Here is a 15,146-nt window from a genome sequence, read left to right as displayed (position 1 = left end):
TATTTGACCATGCTTCACCACGCAGGTCAGTGTGGGTTGGCAAAGGTGATTATCACAGTGCCGTGCTTTTTATCCGTGCTCCGAGGAATTACCATCTATACTTAAAATACATTTTAATAATTATATTTCCTCTTTCCCAACAGGAATGTCTCAACTGAGCTTCAGCGTTCTTCTGATAGCGTACCGCCACAACTTTACTGGCCAGCCACACTTGCAAAGATGTCACTCTGCATGGATCGCTCACTAATGCTCAGCGTAAACGTGTACCCTCTTACTGAGCTGGCGCACCTGCAGCGAAACGTCGGACATCGTGCCAAACCACGCGCTGGGCACGCGGTGTTTCGCTCGCGCGCTCCCCTAACGCTGCGTGCGCTCGCGCGGCCCCTTGCACCGCAGGTGGTTTTACGAGGCGCTGGGGTACCCCAAGGCGGGCGGCCCGTACGTGGTGAACGGCGTGCTCATGGCGGTGGCCTTCTTCGCGGTGCGCGTCGCGGTGATGCCGCCGTACTACGGCCGCATGCTGGCCACCGTGGGCACGGAGGCGTTCGCGCGCCTCGGCACGGGCCCCCAGGTGTCGTGGGTGCTGTCCAGCGTGTGCCTCGACGTCATGAACGTCATGTGGATGTACAAGATCGCGCGCGGCTGCTACAAGGTGCTGTTCGTGCGGAGCCGAGGGCGGCCGGTCACCAACGGCAAGTCGCAGTGAGGCCGCCGGCGCCGAGTAAAACGCGAGCCGCCGCCGCCGCCGCCGCCGCCCTGGCGCGAGCGCCGGCGACGACGACGGCGGCCACGAGACGACGCGATCCTTCCCTCCTCCCTGACGCACGCGGGCCGCCCGCCCCCCCGCCCCCCCGGGTTTATCTCGCCAACAACGGGCGCGCATCCTGCAGCACATCCTGCAGCGCATCCTGCAGCACATGCTGCAGCACATCCTGCAGCGCATCCTGCAGCGCATCCTGCAGCGCATCCTGCAGCGCATCCTGCAGCGCATCCTGCAGCGCATCCTGCAGCACATGCTGCAGCACATCCTGCAGCGCATCCTGCAGCGCATCCTGCAGCGCATCCTGCAGCACATCCTGCAGCGCAGCGGCCGAGCACGGTGGCAGCAATCGCGACGAACGGCGACGCGTCGGCCGATCGTCGTGTTGCGTGTTGCTCGGTCGCCGTGATTGGCGGGTGACCGCCGAGGGTGCGATCGGTCGCGGGGGGTGCAGGGGAGGGGGCTCGGCTTGACTTGTTGGGTGGCCGCTGTCGCCGTGGAATCTCGTGCAGCTGCCCAGCAGATGCGTGCCGAGTGGTCTGCGCGTGTCAGATTTTATTTGTTGACAAGGATTAGAAACATTCAGCTGTAAGCTGTTTTACAAGAGTGACCCCGCGGAGGACCTTGGTGAAAAAAACAACGTTAAAGCATTAAATTCGTAACATGGCAGACACTGAGCAGCAAACACCTTCGAGGAAAACAACGTTGCAGGAGTATCGACACTGCATTGTTGATCACACGGAGGCTTAGAAGAGCCGCTAAGGCCCTGCGCTCACTAAAATGGAGCCTTAAATGTCCATTTTCAATTGGTTGTCACTTTCTCAGATTTTTGGTGGAAAATTTTCACGATCCAAATTTGTGAAATTGTCTGAGCAGCAACATCGCCCCCTGCTGTGAAACCGCGACAGACGATGGCGGCATTGCATTGTAAGACTGATGGCACGAAAACCAAAATTAACTCAATTGTAACCATTATTGTGATGAATTATTAAAATCTGAAAGGGGGGAGGGGGGAATGGCGTTTGAGGGCAGCTTCACTGTGGCCAAGGCCCCCGATGGAAGCTGCCCGGAGTCGTGAGCCGCCTTTGTGCCACTCCACAGCCTCCAGCGCAGAGCGCTGCGGATCTTGAGCGGGGCTTCCTCCTGCATGGCGCCGACTGTCACTCTAGCGTGGAGCAGCAGCAGCAGCTGTTTTACGAGATGCCTCCACAATGCAATAAAATGCAATAATGTTAACGTTATGGCCTGGATACCATATACTGTACAGTATATACGTGTGTGTATGTGTTTTATTGTGTGCATGTTCGTATATGATAAACGTTTGTGTAAACATTCTATACGCGGCACATGAAGATGATATATACACTGCCTGTATATGTCGTAGAGTACACATTCAACAAACTGGGGGCTGTGATAGTTGTTGTTTTTTTTTATTACAAATGCATTTCTTTTTAAAGATGAGACTTGATCCCACCGCACGTAAAGCGGTCTGATACATGGATGTGAATAAAAGGACGGTTTCGTGACAAGTCGCCGAGCCTGCGGTAACGCCACAATCCGCTGCCAAGCGGCAGCTCCCCCACGGACTCCGCCTGCCGCGGCGGCGCTGCCGCCGCTCCCGCTGGGACATCTGCCTTGGCGAGGGCGTCTCGAGCTCCGGTCCCCGTGCCGCTCTCCGTCGCGGGATACCGGCCGATCGTCGCATCGCGTGACGACGGCGACGCGGACGCGCCGGCCTCGGGCTCGGGTTATCCCGGCTTGCGACGCCTCGCCGCTGCCCTCGGGGTTGAGACGGCGCCGTGCCGTGCGCCCCCGCCAAGCCCGGACGAGGACGGGCGTCGTCTCTGCCCCTGAGGAGGGTTGCTTTGTGGAAAGCGAAGCGTGCGGAGGGTCGGTGAGGATGGCAGCGGTTTGAGAAGGCCTCTCGCGGAGGCCACGGTTTGTGTCGCTGTCGGCTGGACTCGTCTTGTGGAGGTGAATGCCATCGCTAGACCCCACAGCAAGTGCTGCGATTCACTGTGGATGTTGGGGTTCGGTCGCCACACAGTAACGATCTGGCCACATTTGCCGCAAGGCCCTCCACCACCCGACAGCTAGACAAGTAACACCGTCGCGCCGTGTACGGGCATCTCAAGTAGGTTCAATTATGACGGCTACGAATTTTATTGGACACTAATGTTTATCACTTAATTGAATCATAATTTCGATTTAAAGCTTTCTTGACTGCAGGGATTCATCTTCTTGGTTCTTTCGGTAAAGTCACGTAGAAGGGAAATAATAAAATAATAAAAATTCAACAATAAAATTATCACGCCGTTTCGGCCACAACACAAGTAGCCTTCCTCAGGTGAAGAAACAGAACTGTCGGAAAGACAGCGCTCCAATGAACACTGCTAAGCTTGGCAGGGTATTTTAAGATGGGTGGGAGGAGCAGAGCGCCTTGACAAAGGAGTTTACATATTAACAGAATAATTTAGCATTGAAGTAGCTGTGTTAATGTGATAGATTAGCAGGATGTTAAAGTCAGAAATTAGCATGTAACTGGGAGATTAGCATGATGTTAGTGTGAGGGATTAGCATGTAACTGGTCACGGAAGAAGCTATGTTAAAGTCAGTTTACATCTCAACAGATGCATTTAGTATATTGATGCTAAATAACTGCAACTACCCAACTACCATACAATAAACCGATGTGAAAGCACTAAATATAAACAACATCAATATAATCAATGTACTCTATATTCTCCAATAAGCTGAGCTACTAACAATAAGTCATTATACATTACCACTCTATGTCGAAAAAAGTGGCTGTTTTTTCCTCAACGTTAGCACCACGGAAAGCGACGAGCGTTGTTCAGATGGACAAGTCCATCTATGCTCAGAACGGAGGAGGGGGGAGCGAGAGAGAGAAACAGCCACGATGCGCTGCTCTGTCCTGTGTTGCGTTACAACTATGCTATAAACTAGACTACTACACATTACAATATTATACCTTCCAATCGAAACTACATTGTATAATATCGTATACACAGCCCAATGTAAGTTCTAACATATATTCTATTGATATGCCTCCAACTAAACTTTTTTTCTACATTACACGACTATACACCGTAATATACACTGCCATAGACAAACCCCACGATTGAATTATACAATGCGTTACTATACACTACCCTATACTTTAGACTATAAAAATATTAGACTTGTAATATTACACTACGTATTATTCTACCGACCCTACTGTATACCACACTGCTGTATATTCACTATACAATTACGATACTATATATTGCCTTATGAATTATGTTAAACATTACACTTATACTATTTATTATACAATATGTTATAAACCATACCATTGACCGTCGTTTGAAAGATACTAAGAGGCAGTATCAGCGAATGGACTGCGGTCTGAAAGTCACCGTAAAATACAATCAAGAACCGAGATGGTTTATCACGTCTTTCCAATGATTAGTAAGCCAGAATCCATCTTCTTGGTTGAAATTGTCTCTGTGTATATGTGGATGGCCTCATGAACGAATCTCATGGTAGCTGGATGGCTTGCAGAGAACCTCCGTCTTGGAGAAGTCAATGTCATGTGAGCCCACTGAATTATAACAGTGATCTGCCACGGCTGAGGTGTTCGACCTACCGTGTTTCAAGTCTGCTTTGTGTTCACGGATGCGGTCTGAGACATGTCGTTTGGTTTCTCCAATGTAACTGCTACCACAGAGGCAACTTAGTTTGTAGACGCCCGGGTACTGTATGTCTGGAACCACATCTTTTATAGACGGGACCAGATCACGGATTTTATGTACTGTGTTGAATCTGACCTGGATCTTGTGTTTATTCAGGATTTTGGAGATATTTTTTGTGACCCCCGCAATGTAGGGTAAGGTGATGGTTTTGAATGGCTCCTCAAGAGGATCCTTCTTCATGGTTGGAGTGATGGCTTTGCGGATTGTGTAGTCGGAGTAACCATTAGCCTTGAGAGCTTGGTGTACGTGCTTGAGTTCACTGGCAATGTGTTCCTGGTCGGAGATGCATTGGGCTCTATGGTATAGAGTCTTGATGAGGGAATTCTTCTGGGATGGATGGTGGTGGGAATCCAGGTTTTAAGTAAGCATCCGTATGGGTAGCTTTCCTGTAGACAGTGGCTCATTGAACCATCAGGTCTCCTTTTTATTAGGACATCCAAAAAGGGTAGCTTTCCATCTTTTTAGACTTCCATGGTAAATCTTATGGCTGGGTGTATGGAATTGATGTGGTCGAGGAATTGGTCTAGAGCAGGCCGGCCATGTGGCCAGATGACAGTGTCATCCACGTACCTCTTCCATGAGGTCGGGCGTAGAGTGGCAGTCTGGATGGCGTCAGTCTCAATTTTTTCCATGAATACGTTGGGTACAACCGAAGATGGGGGGGGGGGGGGGGGGGCATTGAGGTGCCCTCAGTTTGTAGAAAGTTCCATTCCAGGTGAAGTATGTGTTGGTTGAGCAGTGTCTCACCAGGGGGAGTACATTAGTATGCAGTCCTGATTGCGATTGTGTCAGGTACAGGAACTTTGTGAATAAGGAAACCACATCAAAACTGACAAGCAGCTTAAAATACGCTACCAAGCTTAGCAGTGTTCATTGGAGCGCTGTTTTTCCGACAGTTCTGTTTCTTCACCCGAGGAAGGTTACTTGTGTTGCGGCCGAAACGTCGTGAGAATTTTATTTAATTGTTTTATTTTTATTATTTTATTATTTCCCTTCTACTTGACTTTACCGAAAGAACCAAGAAGATGAATCATAATTGTGAATATAGACTTCAGTGTGGGGCCGATACATCTGGGATAGGCAGATGAATTAGTAGAATTCTGTTGTCGGTTTAGAAGACGATTAATGCTGAGGACCTTGCCTCACGTGGGGCACCAGGCGAGGTCCCAGTGGAGCGAGGATCGTGCAGCAGCAGCAGCGAGGACTTTGGGCAAATTCTATGCAGACATTGAGTGTGGGCAACTTGGCGCAGGGACAAAAATAACATTAAAGAAAACATCCACATGCTTAAAGATCACAAATTAAAACCTGCAACATTGAAACACTAATAGTAAGCAAACTAAAAGACTTTTAAAAAGTGTAATTCACTGGTGAACTGGAAATAAAAAATGTACACAGCCATACAAGTAACTGGCAATGCGCACACAGTAATTTCTAAAAACAGGCTCGTGATTTCCAAATACTTAAAAGCAAAGTGTCTGGAGCATCTTCACGGAGTTTTCTCAAACTTTTGGAAGTTTGCGAATGTGGCTGGTAATATTGCAAGGGTTTGCTTTTCATAACAGGATTTCTGTTTAACCCTTTTGAACAATTTTAACGAATATAAATTTAAATCGACGCGATAGAATGTTTTTAGTTTTTAAATCTCAAATGAAGTATACAATTGTAATTCACCTAACATGACTTGGACGTAACCGTGACGATGCAGTGGTCTCTTTAGTTTGAGATGGCAATGCCCGCCAAGGCTCGCGTGTTGACGACGTCACGTGTTTGCGCCGTGAGCACTGTGGTGACGTTTGGGGTCTCTGCCCGATCGCGAGGGGTTGGCGTCGCCTTCCAGCAGTCGTGGTCCCGAGGAAGGTCGAGTGGCTTCCGGCTCACAGCCCTAAGTCAGTGCTGGAACACATTCCTATGGTGGGGTGGTGAATGTCCGTAGCACAACCAGCCACTGTTGACTTCCACGAAATTTGGTAATCATGTTATCCTGCGTGGAGGATTTAAGCGACAGGATTGATCTCTCGATACGAGCCACGCACTGGCACCACGTGGAGGTTTTGCTGCTGTGCTGTATTATGGCTCTCCCGCGTGCGTTCGGCACTCGGGAGGGCTCTACAGCGCCACCTGGCGAGAGAGGTGTGGCATTAACCGTAAATCCGGGATCAAATCTTAACATTCCGATTGCCTTCTCTGGTACAGCAACAGTGTATATTGACATCTCAAATTCAATGGTGTCCATTCGTCTGTGCAGATGGGTATGCAATGTATTTGTTTACAAGGCGCGACCCCCCGATCCCGTCGCCTCGACTCCGCAGTGTGCACGTGGCACTGCCCTCGCGATCCGTGCTGAGATTTCCAAACGGAGCTTCACTGCTTTGAGCCGAGGTCGCCAGTTCCATTGCACGGTGCGTGCACCACTGCGGATGGCTATCGACTTCTAACAAACAATGTCATCACGATGCTGATTTGTAAATAAATAAAGTGCAACTAAAGTAAATACAACAATTAACCTAGTTACTAATATCTTTAGTGGACAAGAGGTGCTGGGTTCTAATGGGGTTTCTGCTGGTTAGAAAGAAGGCACTGACGCTAATGCAGCTACAAACAAATCGTGGTCCGTGTAGCGTGCGCCTGGTGTGCCTGTGGCGTGCAGACCCCACGCGGTACGATCCAGCCGCTGGTCCGGAGTCCCCCTCCACCCGCTCAGTGGCCAGAGCCTTCGCGCGCACCATTGCCGTCTCACCCTGGAAGAGGTCAAGTTGGTCCAGACCAACACACCTCTCGTCTTCATTGACATCTCAATCAACGCGCACGCTCGCTCGCTCTCCGATGCGCTTCGGCGCGTACCGCGTGATGTTCGGCACTATGTCCGACGTTTCGCTCCGGCAATTCCATTCGCTCCACGTGCTGGGAGCTTCAGATTGTTTCCGAAGAAGCGCCCAGCGCGCGGAGCGAAACGTCGGACATGCTGCCGAACAACACGTGGGGGTGCAAACTGAAGGCACAATGGGGACAGCTGTACTGCGCAACTGCGAAAACCTCCCCAGTCGTAAGAAAGAAATTCGTTGTTTTCTGGATAGGTCATGGTGGTTGTTGGTGATCGTGTGCATGCAGATATGTAGGTGACGAGAAAGTTCTTAATGTTACTTTAGGAGCAGAAGCCGTGGCATTGCTCTGAACTCGTTTGGTTGTAGTTGGGCTGACGACAGCACAAGGAGTGGGGCCGACTTCTCATTACCGGCACAGTCCAGACACGTGGATGTGCTTCGACCATAGACACGCAAAGTACGACGCGTCATAGGACATCACATTTCTGATGGAGGATGTTTGAAAAAAAAAAGTGTAAACATTTACTTTTGCTTTCGTTTTTATTCTTGCATCAGCCCAAGTTAGCATTGTTTCGTGTGTATGTTGAACTTAGTTCGCACCGTACGTCGCCAGTCGTGCTAACCGTGATCGCGTTTCGGAGCATTGCTGCTGCGTGCGTCAGTACCACGCTTGTGATCTTCGCCGGTGTCGTCCCGTGTCCGGCAGTGTGCACGCCTCGTGAAGAATACCCCTGGACCTTAAGTTAAAGTCATCATCGCGCTTTATTTACCATTTCATCGTTTTGTGAATGTCGTTACTTGACGATGGAGAGAATGTGCACACGTCAGCAATCTGCGTAGCCCCGGCGCGCGTGCGAGTTGTGCTTGCACATGGAGGATATTCCGCATGCGTATGGAATGCGTATGGCATGCGTGTGCACGTGGTAGGCGTGCGGACCAGGAGTGGCGAAACCTCGGCTCGCGAACCGCATGTGGCTCCTGGGCAGTTTCGCGCGCGGTTCGACAGAGGGGACTGCTAAACTGGTTACCTTCTAACAACACTCCACGTGAAAGAGGAGAAAAAATGTGTGGAAGCCGCAGTTGTCCCGGTCACTCCTCCCCTGGTGGCGTAGCCAGACCCGAGTGCTCCCCGGGCGCTCCCGCAGATTTCCAAATTCAAAACTCCGCAGCCAAGCAGCCCCCGCCACGTGGCGCGTGTCGTGCGGCCCCCAGCAACACGACTCTGCTGCTGGGTGGCTCACAGGGGTCAGCTTGTTTAGCCACCCCTGGTGGAATGATGCGGCCGTCAATATTCGCATACATCACTCGTTTGTATTGAGACCTATACGCACTTACATATGCATGTTCCATATCTTTAAACTGCTTGTGGACCGTTCTTTGTGCTGTTTAAGATAAAAGTTGCGCCGCTCTGCATATGCCTCGGATGCATTTAACCCAGAAATGTAGCATACATGTATATACGTTTGGTCTTTTACATTTCATCAATTTCCCAAAGTCCACTTTTCTATGTATTTCCTATTGAATGATGACACTTTACGTAATTGTCAAATGATAATTTCACGAAAAATATGCAACCGATGTAAAAACGTTGAACCATAAGACCTGCTTATTTAAAGGGTGTAACCGAATTAAGTGGCGATGTTGTTCAAGAGATGGCATTTTAACACCGCTTCTCGCTACATTAGACATAGAGTTCATCGCAGCGTGTGTATGATTTGTTGTGCAACCATAACCCACGGGTGCTGCTGTAAACCAGCGTGACCAATGTTACATTGCGTGTAGCGCATCGGCAGTGAAAGAATACCTCAAACTGAATGCTGTCCACCATCGAGGCCCTCTGCCCAGGACTCGCGTCTCACGCGGTGTGGCGCTCCCCGCGTTCCCTGTCCACCATGCGGGGCCTCCATCCTCTTCTCTCCTCTCTCTGCCACCTCTTCTCTCCTCTCTCTGCCACCTCTTCATCCCCACTGGTCCCTTCGACATCACAATTCTTGGCCTTTTCCCGTCCGTTCTCCGGTAACGGCCTTTGTCATCATCCAGTCCGCTCCACTTCTTCTCCGTCGGATGACCAGACACTTGCATGCTCGTTCTTCTTTTGTCGATACCGTTCGAGATGTCCTAATTGGTCGTCTCTATCCAGCTCGCTGATCTGCAGCCTTCTCCGGCTCACTCCGTCCAATCTCCTCCGTGTCCATACAAAGTTACACTCCACCACATTGCCGCCTTCTGTCGTCACTGCATGTGGACACGGGGACTGGGCTCTGAGAGACGGTGGCATCGTTAAACTTCGTAGAAGTTTGATAAAAGGCGCACGCGAAGCTGAGGCCACTAAGAACGCAGGCGTCGTGCAGGACTCTGCGGAGCTGTTGGCTAGCGCGTTCATCGTTGTTGCTTGTTTGCTCAGTGCTCTCTGGCTTCGTTTATAAATAAACCTGCCCGCTACTGTGACACGGTGCTCTCTCTCATCCCGTTCCTGCTGTGTGCGTCAGTTTGTTGTGCGCGCGTGAAGGCCACGCGGCACCTGAACCGAATTGGTGATCTTTGTTGACTTTCACGTGCCCTGATTCTTGGCCATTTATGAAGCTGGATTGCTCTTGCAGATAAAAAAAGGTATCTTAAATCCCCGTTCAGCCCGACACTAATGACCTCCACTGAGTTATTACTCTTTGGTTCTTTCGGTAAAGTCACGTCGGTAGAAAAAAATAGTATATCGATGGGCAAGCAAGCGGGGTCTGAGCTGGAAAGCTCAGACCCCACTTGCTTGCCCATCGCCACATAAAATAACCTCTTGTTGTTGTCACAGCTCTTGCTGGTTCAGCAGTTTCACTGCTGGATTATTTTTTCCGCCTGAAGACGACCGCTTTGTGTTGCGATCGAAACGTGATTTATTTTTTTTATTTTTCTCCCTACGTAACTTTACCGAAAGAACCAAAACGTATGGATTCCTCCAGTCACGAAAGCTTCAAATCAAGACTGAGTTACTACCTTGAGGTTTTATCTAAAGCGGACCCAACAATGAAGTTTTTGCAGCAGTGGTGGAATGTGTCGATTGTACACTAAAGACGGCTCAGAATAAGTCTCATCAAAATAGTGGAAAGTGAATTCACAGCATCATTATTGAGACAAAGCAGTGTTTCGTTTCTAAAACCATTCGACATTTTAAAATGAAATTAAGTAAAAATGCAATTTTAAGAATGTTTATTTAGAAACGGAAAAAACAGTCAATACCGCAGCCTTGGCGAATACCATGTGGGTTAATAAACATGATACACTTCACACTTCTCTCATTCTACAAAGCAGAGATTTAAAAGTTTGCGATGGTTTACAAGGACATTTTAAAATCTGACATTACACGAACCCCCAAACGGGCTTATCACAAACTACACGAAGGCCTAAACCATCATCACAGAGTTTCATCGCCAAAGCAGTTCGCGAGGCAAATAACGAGAAGCGGCAATCAAAACGCGAAACCACCAAATGCTCCAATGTGGGATGGGACTGTGCCGTGAACTCTTCCAGCAACGCTTCCAGCAACGCTGCACTTGGGCTGTGGGATTTATCGATGCTGCAGGTGCGAGCCACTGAGCATGCAGGTACGGGACATCTGCGTAATAAGTTCACCATCACCAGTTGTAGTCATGCTTTCAATTACTTAGAAAATAAGTTCAAATTAAGAGTTTGTCCTGGGAATTTAAAAGCACAGCAATCTAAAACAACTTACAATGTTCACTTAACAAGCAGATAAGAGCGTCGTGCCACAGGAGGGGATGGGGATGTGTCCATGCCATCGTGGATTGTGCTGGGGTAGCGACCGAATTCTCCACGAAGCCACGGGGCAGAAACCGGCGGCTCTGGAAGGAGACTGCTTCGTGACGTCATTTACCAAGGCCCGTTTCGTATTCACCACAGTGCAGCGCGGCTCTTGAATTGTTGATTTTTTTTAATTCACCGAATTGGAAAACTGTCTCCACATCTTAGCATGGCATTTAATTCACAACTATACAACTCGATGCTATAAACTTCCAAGCCTGCAAAGCGTACGAGTGGCCTTACGCAGTTCACGAGCAACAATTCCAGCAACACTGCAACAAGCCGCTCAACCCACGTGTCAACGACAGAGATAGGTGAATGACACGGGTTGTTTAAATGGCGATTACCTTGTCGGGTAGAAATACAAGCTTCCTAAGATTTCGCAGAATTGCTCGTCGTGTGCATCACATCAATTATCAAAGTACAACATTCTGCTCGCGAGTTTCTGTAAATTGTGAATATTTTTGATCATGCTAACACGGTAAGTGATCCTTAAAGCTGAAATGTTACCTTCAGACACCCAGGTTTTTAAGAGGAAATTCACTTTGTGTACAATGATTTAAATGACCGCTTGCGTTCCTTATCTGCAGGGACAGCTGACTTGGGGGAAACGTTAGGGCAGCAGTGGTCTCCTTGGTCAACGAGAACAGGCTGTTAACCCCCACACGCGAAGCGAAGCCCTGTGGATGTGTCCGTGTTGTCCTTGCCTGGGCGCGTCGCCGCCACGTGAACAATTCTCCCGCTCGTCTCAAACGTAAGAGTGACACCGCTGGACACGCAGGCGGAGATTAAAACGACTATCCCGTGCCACCACCGTAGGGAGTCTGCCAGGTTATGACGCTTCTGCTGTGCCAAGAGGGGTGCTGTCGTGTGCGCTGTGGCGGTGCCACCTGGGATCGGCGCATCCGTCGCCCGCACAGTGGCGGCCGTGCTGGCACTCGGTCTCTGTCGCCTTTTCCACTGTAGACCAAACCCGGGCATAGTTGTCGGTCCGCTTTGGTCCATCAGAACGGTGCAGTTAACCTCAGCGAAGTTCAACACAGGACCGGAACGAGACCTTGGTCTGCCAATTCCTAAACGGTCTGGGTCAAACCCAGACCAGTTGGCAACCCTATAACGTGCAGCTTGTGTATATACTCTCAATGATAACCATCACATTGTAACTGCAATTGTGATAATAAATCCTGTAGTAGGCGAGGACCACAATCATCACGCGTTTCTTGTCAAACACGGAACTGTGCATGCTCTCTACGCTGGTGAACACAAGGACTCATTCGCATGCAGTGTAATGTCTGGCAAATGCATGCAGACAACAATGATTGCTGGTGCCAGGCATCCACGGATACAGCAGGTTACGTAAAGGTTAACCTGTTTGAAACCTACCTTACAATTCAAGATATTCACCCGAATATTTAAAAAGTTCACTTTCCCATGCGGGTGCCTCTCAATATACGAGCAGGGGCAGCAGTCTCCGCGATGGCTACACGGCGATTTTACGGCGTCTTAATCTCAGCGCACCATCACCGTACCCGCACTCTCGGGGTCCTGCTCGACCAGCATGGGGCAGCACGAGGCAGATCCTCCCCGAGGGGACCCAACAGATCGGAGCGATCGCCGCCACTGCGAGCTCGGTGGCTCTGGCTCCAGAGCAGGCGGACCGATTGATCGCTGCCATACGGCTGGCCAGGTTTTCGCGGTTGGCGCTGCAAAGCTCCCGGCACGCGCAGCGAAACGTCGGACATCGTGCCGAGCAACACAGCGCGAAAACACGCGGAGAGGCGTGTGCCTGGCCGCACGCGACTAGCGGCGTGCGGCCGTGTCCCGGGAGGTCACCGTAGCGGTCACGAGCTCTCGTTTCTACTCGGCACAAAACATCCTGAGCATCCACGTCGTGCCGAAAGATCACGCGGAGATGAGCGCGAGCTAAAACCTCAAACACTGGCATCACTGTTACGCTGCAATATCAACGACATTAGCACACTTACCTAAAGCAGACGCTCCTAACGTTTTACACGATAGCTTATGCACCGTACTACAGTCTTGGACTCGTGACATAAAGCAACTGCAACCCTCGAAACATGTACGTGTAACCGACGGTAATCACCAAAATGCTCGGATAGTGTGCGATGGTTATTGGGTTTGAAGATTCCCTTTGCAAAAAGATAAAATACAAAACAGGGCTCCACAGCACTGGATGTGGTGGTGTAGTGCCACCGTAGAGAGGCACCCAGAGCGGTCTGTGACCACACGACCATGGATAGAACAAACAGTGGTGCATCCCTGAGGCACGCAGCCCCACTTCCTACCACAATGCATCACTCCCTCCAGTGTTTGGAGCAAGAATGAGGATTCACCTTGAAGTATTCAATGTAAGGAGCCGATCTCACACTTAACTCCGTACTCAAACTGTTTATTTGCAACAACAAAAAACCGCAATGATAAATTGTGGAACGCATCAATGCAGCCCCGTTTAAGAGTGGAAGGGCACGTTAAGGCAATGATGTCGAAACAGTTTGGGGTTCGGGTGTGGAGGCTGCCGGGATGAGTTTGTAATTGGACAAGGTGCCAAATCATGAGAAATTCGCATTCAAATGAAGGCACTGATAACCGAAGCCACCGGCATGAACGCGTTTCTCCGCGTGTGATGGAAGAGCCACGCGAAACCTCGCGGCTTCACAACCACAGCGGCGCTGCCCACACCCTGGCCGGCCCACACGCCGCCCGTGCCCCCGCGGCAGCCACGCGGTGCGAAGCTGGCCGCCACGCGGGTGAAGCTGGCCGCTCCGCGGGTGAAGCTGGCCGCTCCGCGGTGCGAAGCTGGCCGCTCCGCGAGCGAAGCTGGCCGCTCCGCGGTGCGAAGCTGGCCGCTCCGCGGTGCGAAGCTGGCCGCTCCGCGAGCGAAGCTCGCCGCTCCGCGGTGCGAAGCTGGCCGCTCCGCGGTGCGAAGCTGGCCGCTCCGCGAGCGAAGCTGGCCGCTCCGCGGTGCGAAGCTGGCCGCTCCGCGGTGCGAAGCTGGCCGCTCCGCGGTGCGAAGCTGGCCGCTCCGCGGTGCGAAGCTGGGCGCTCCGCGAGCGAAGCTGGCCGCTCCGCGGTGCGAAGCTGGCCGCTCCGCAGGCGAAGCTCCGAAGGCTGCTCGTATTGGAGATCCAGTTACAGGTGTGAGTGGAGATTCATATTAACGGGAAGGTCCTGTCATCATCGAGTGCAGCAGCACACAATCTCATGGGCGAATATTTTACTTGCTAAGAGGCTGCTCTCTTTTTGGTCGATTTGAATGACTCGAGTGAGATCTAACTGGTGAGAAACCAGGCACACTCTCAACATTCGAATTCACTTTAATATGGAGAGACAGGTGGGGCGGGCGACAGGAATGGATGCTGGAGCAAAGGGGGAATCTGACCGCCGACTTCCCGGAGAGTGGAGGGGCCCTCCGGCTCGAGAGGCTGCGGGCGGCGGCGCCGCCGAGGGCCGCCCCCCTGGCACGGCGCCGCTCAGATGACCGACTTGGAGAAGGAGACGCGCAGCAGGCGGTTCTTCTCCAACTCGTGGTTGTGCAACTCGGCCAGCGTCTGGATGGCCTCCTCCAGCGATTCCATCTGGACGAGGGCCATCTTGTGGTCGGTGCTGTCATCACCACGATCACCACCGCGAAGGCCACACGGCGCATCAGACCGGCGTGCCGCTGTGCAGCCTAAACACGTCATCGCTTCTATCCCCGGCCACGTTCTCAAACGCCAGATTAGCGCTGCCTTCATTATTGCAAAAAAAAACAATGCTACCGGGGTTTTATCGGTTCAACGTCCAATTGATTTGCAATTGATGTTCGGGTCAGATCACGCGAGTACGAAGCCAACGTGTGTCGTGTACCCTCCTCCACCTGGCGGGGACAAACGGTCGTCAGGTGAACAAACGCACCGGTGTTTGTCGCTTTGGCACCACCGTGAACGCTGGGGAGCGATCCACACACATTTAACAATTACGGACGACCTTCTG

General features: G+C 51.0%; 2 protein-coding genes across 5 annotated transcripts in view; one reads left to right on the top strand and one right to left on the bottom strand.

Annotated features, from left to right (window-relative positions):
• The window catches only part of LOC116948795 (TLC domain-containing protein 4-B-like), a 46,203-nt gene extending 36,395 nt beyond the window's left edge, over positions 1 to 9,808 (top strand). For all 4 annotated transcript variants that reach the window (XM_032965894.2, XM_032965895.2, XM_032965893.2 and 1 more), the window contains exon 8: positions 397 to 9,808. In XM_032965894.2, coding sequence (XP_032821785.2) covers positions 397 to 706 — 310 coding nt within the window. In that variant the 3' untranslated portion in view covers positions 707 to 9,808. The remainder of the gene's footprint in view (positions 1 to 396) is intronic.
• Positions 9,809 to 10,526: 718 nt separating this feature from the next.
• Positions 10,527 to 15,146, bottom strand: part of LOC116948794 (polypyrimidine tract-binding protein 3-like) — a 40,168-nt gene continuing 35,548 nt past the window's right edge. Inside the window, exon 16 of the mRNA XM_032965892.2 lies at positions 10,527 to 14,777. Within this exon, the coding sequence (XP_032821783.2) occupies positions 14,645 to 14,777 (133 nt within the window). The 3' untranslated portion in view covers positions 10,527 to 14,644. The remainder of the gene's footprint in view (positions 14,778 to 15,146) is intronic.

Source organism: Petromyzon marinus, chromosome 35, assembly GCF_048934315.1.
Source record: "Petromyzon marinus isolate PM22_M1 ecotype Great Lakes invasive population chromosome 35, UKy_Petmar_22M1.pri1.0, whole genome shotgun sequence".
In the NCBI taxonomy this organism is placed as follows: Eukaryota; Metazoa; Chordata; class Hyperoartia; order Petromyzontiformes; family Petromyzontidae; genus Petromyzon; species Petromyzon marinus.
Note: the sequence above shows the minus strand (reverse complement) of the source record. Positions and strands in the feature narration are given on the sequence as shown.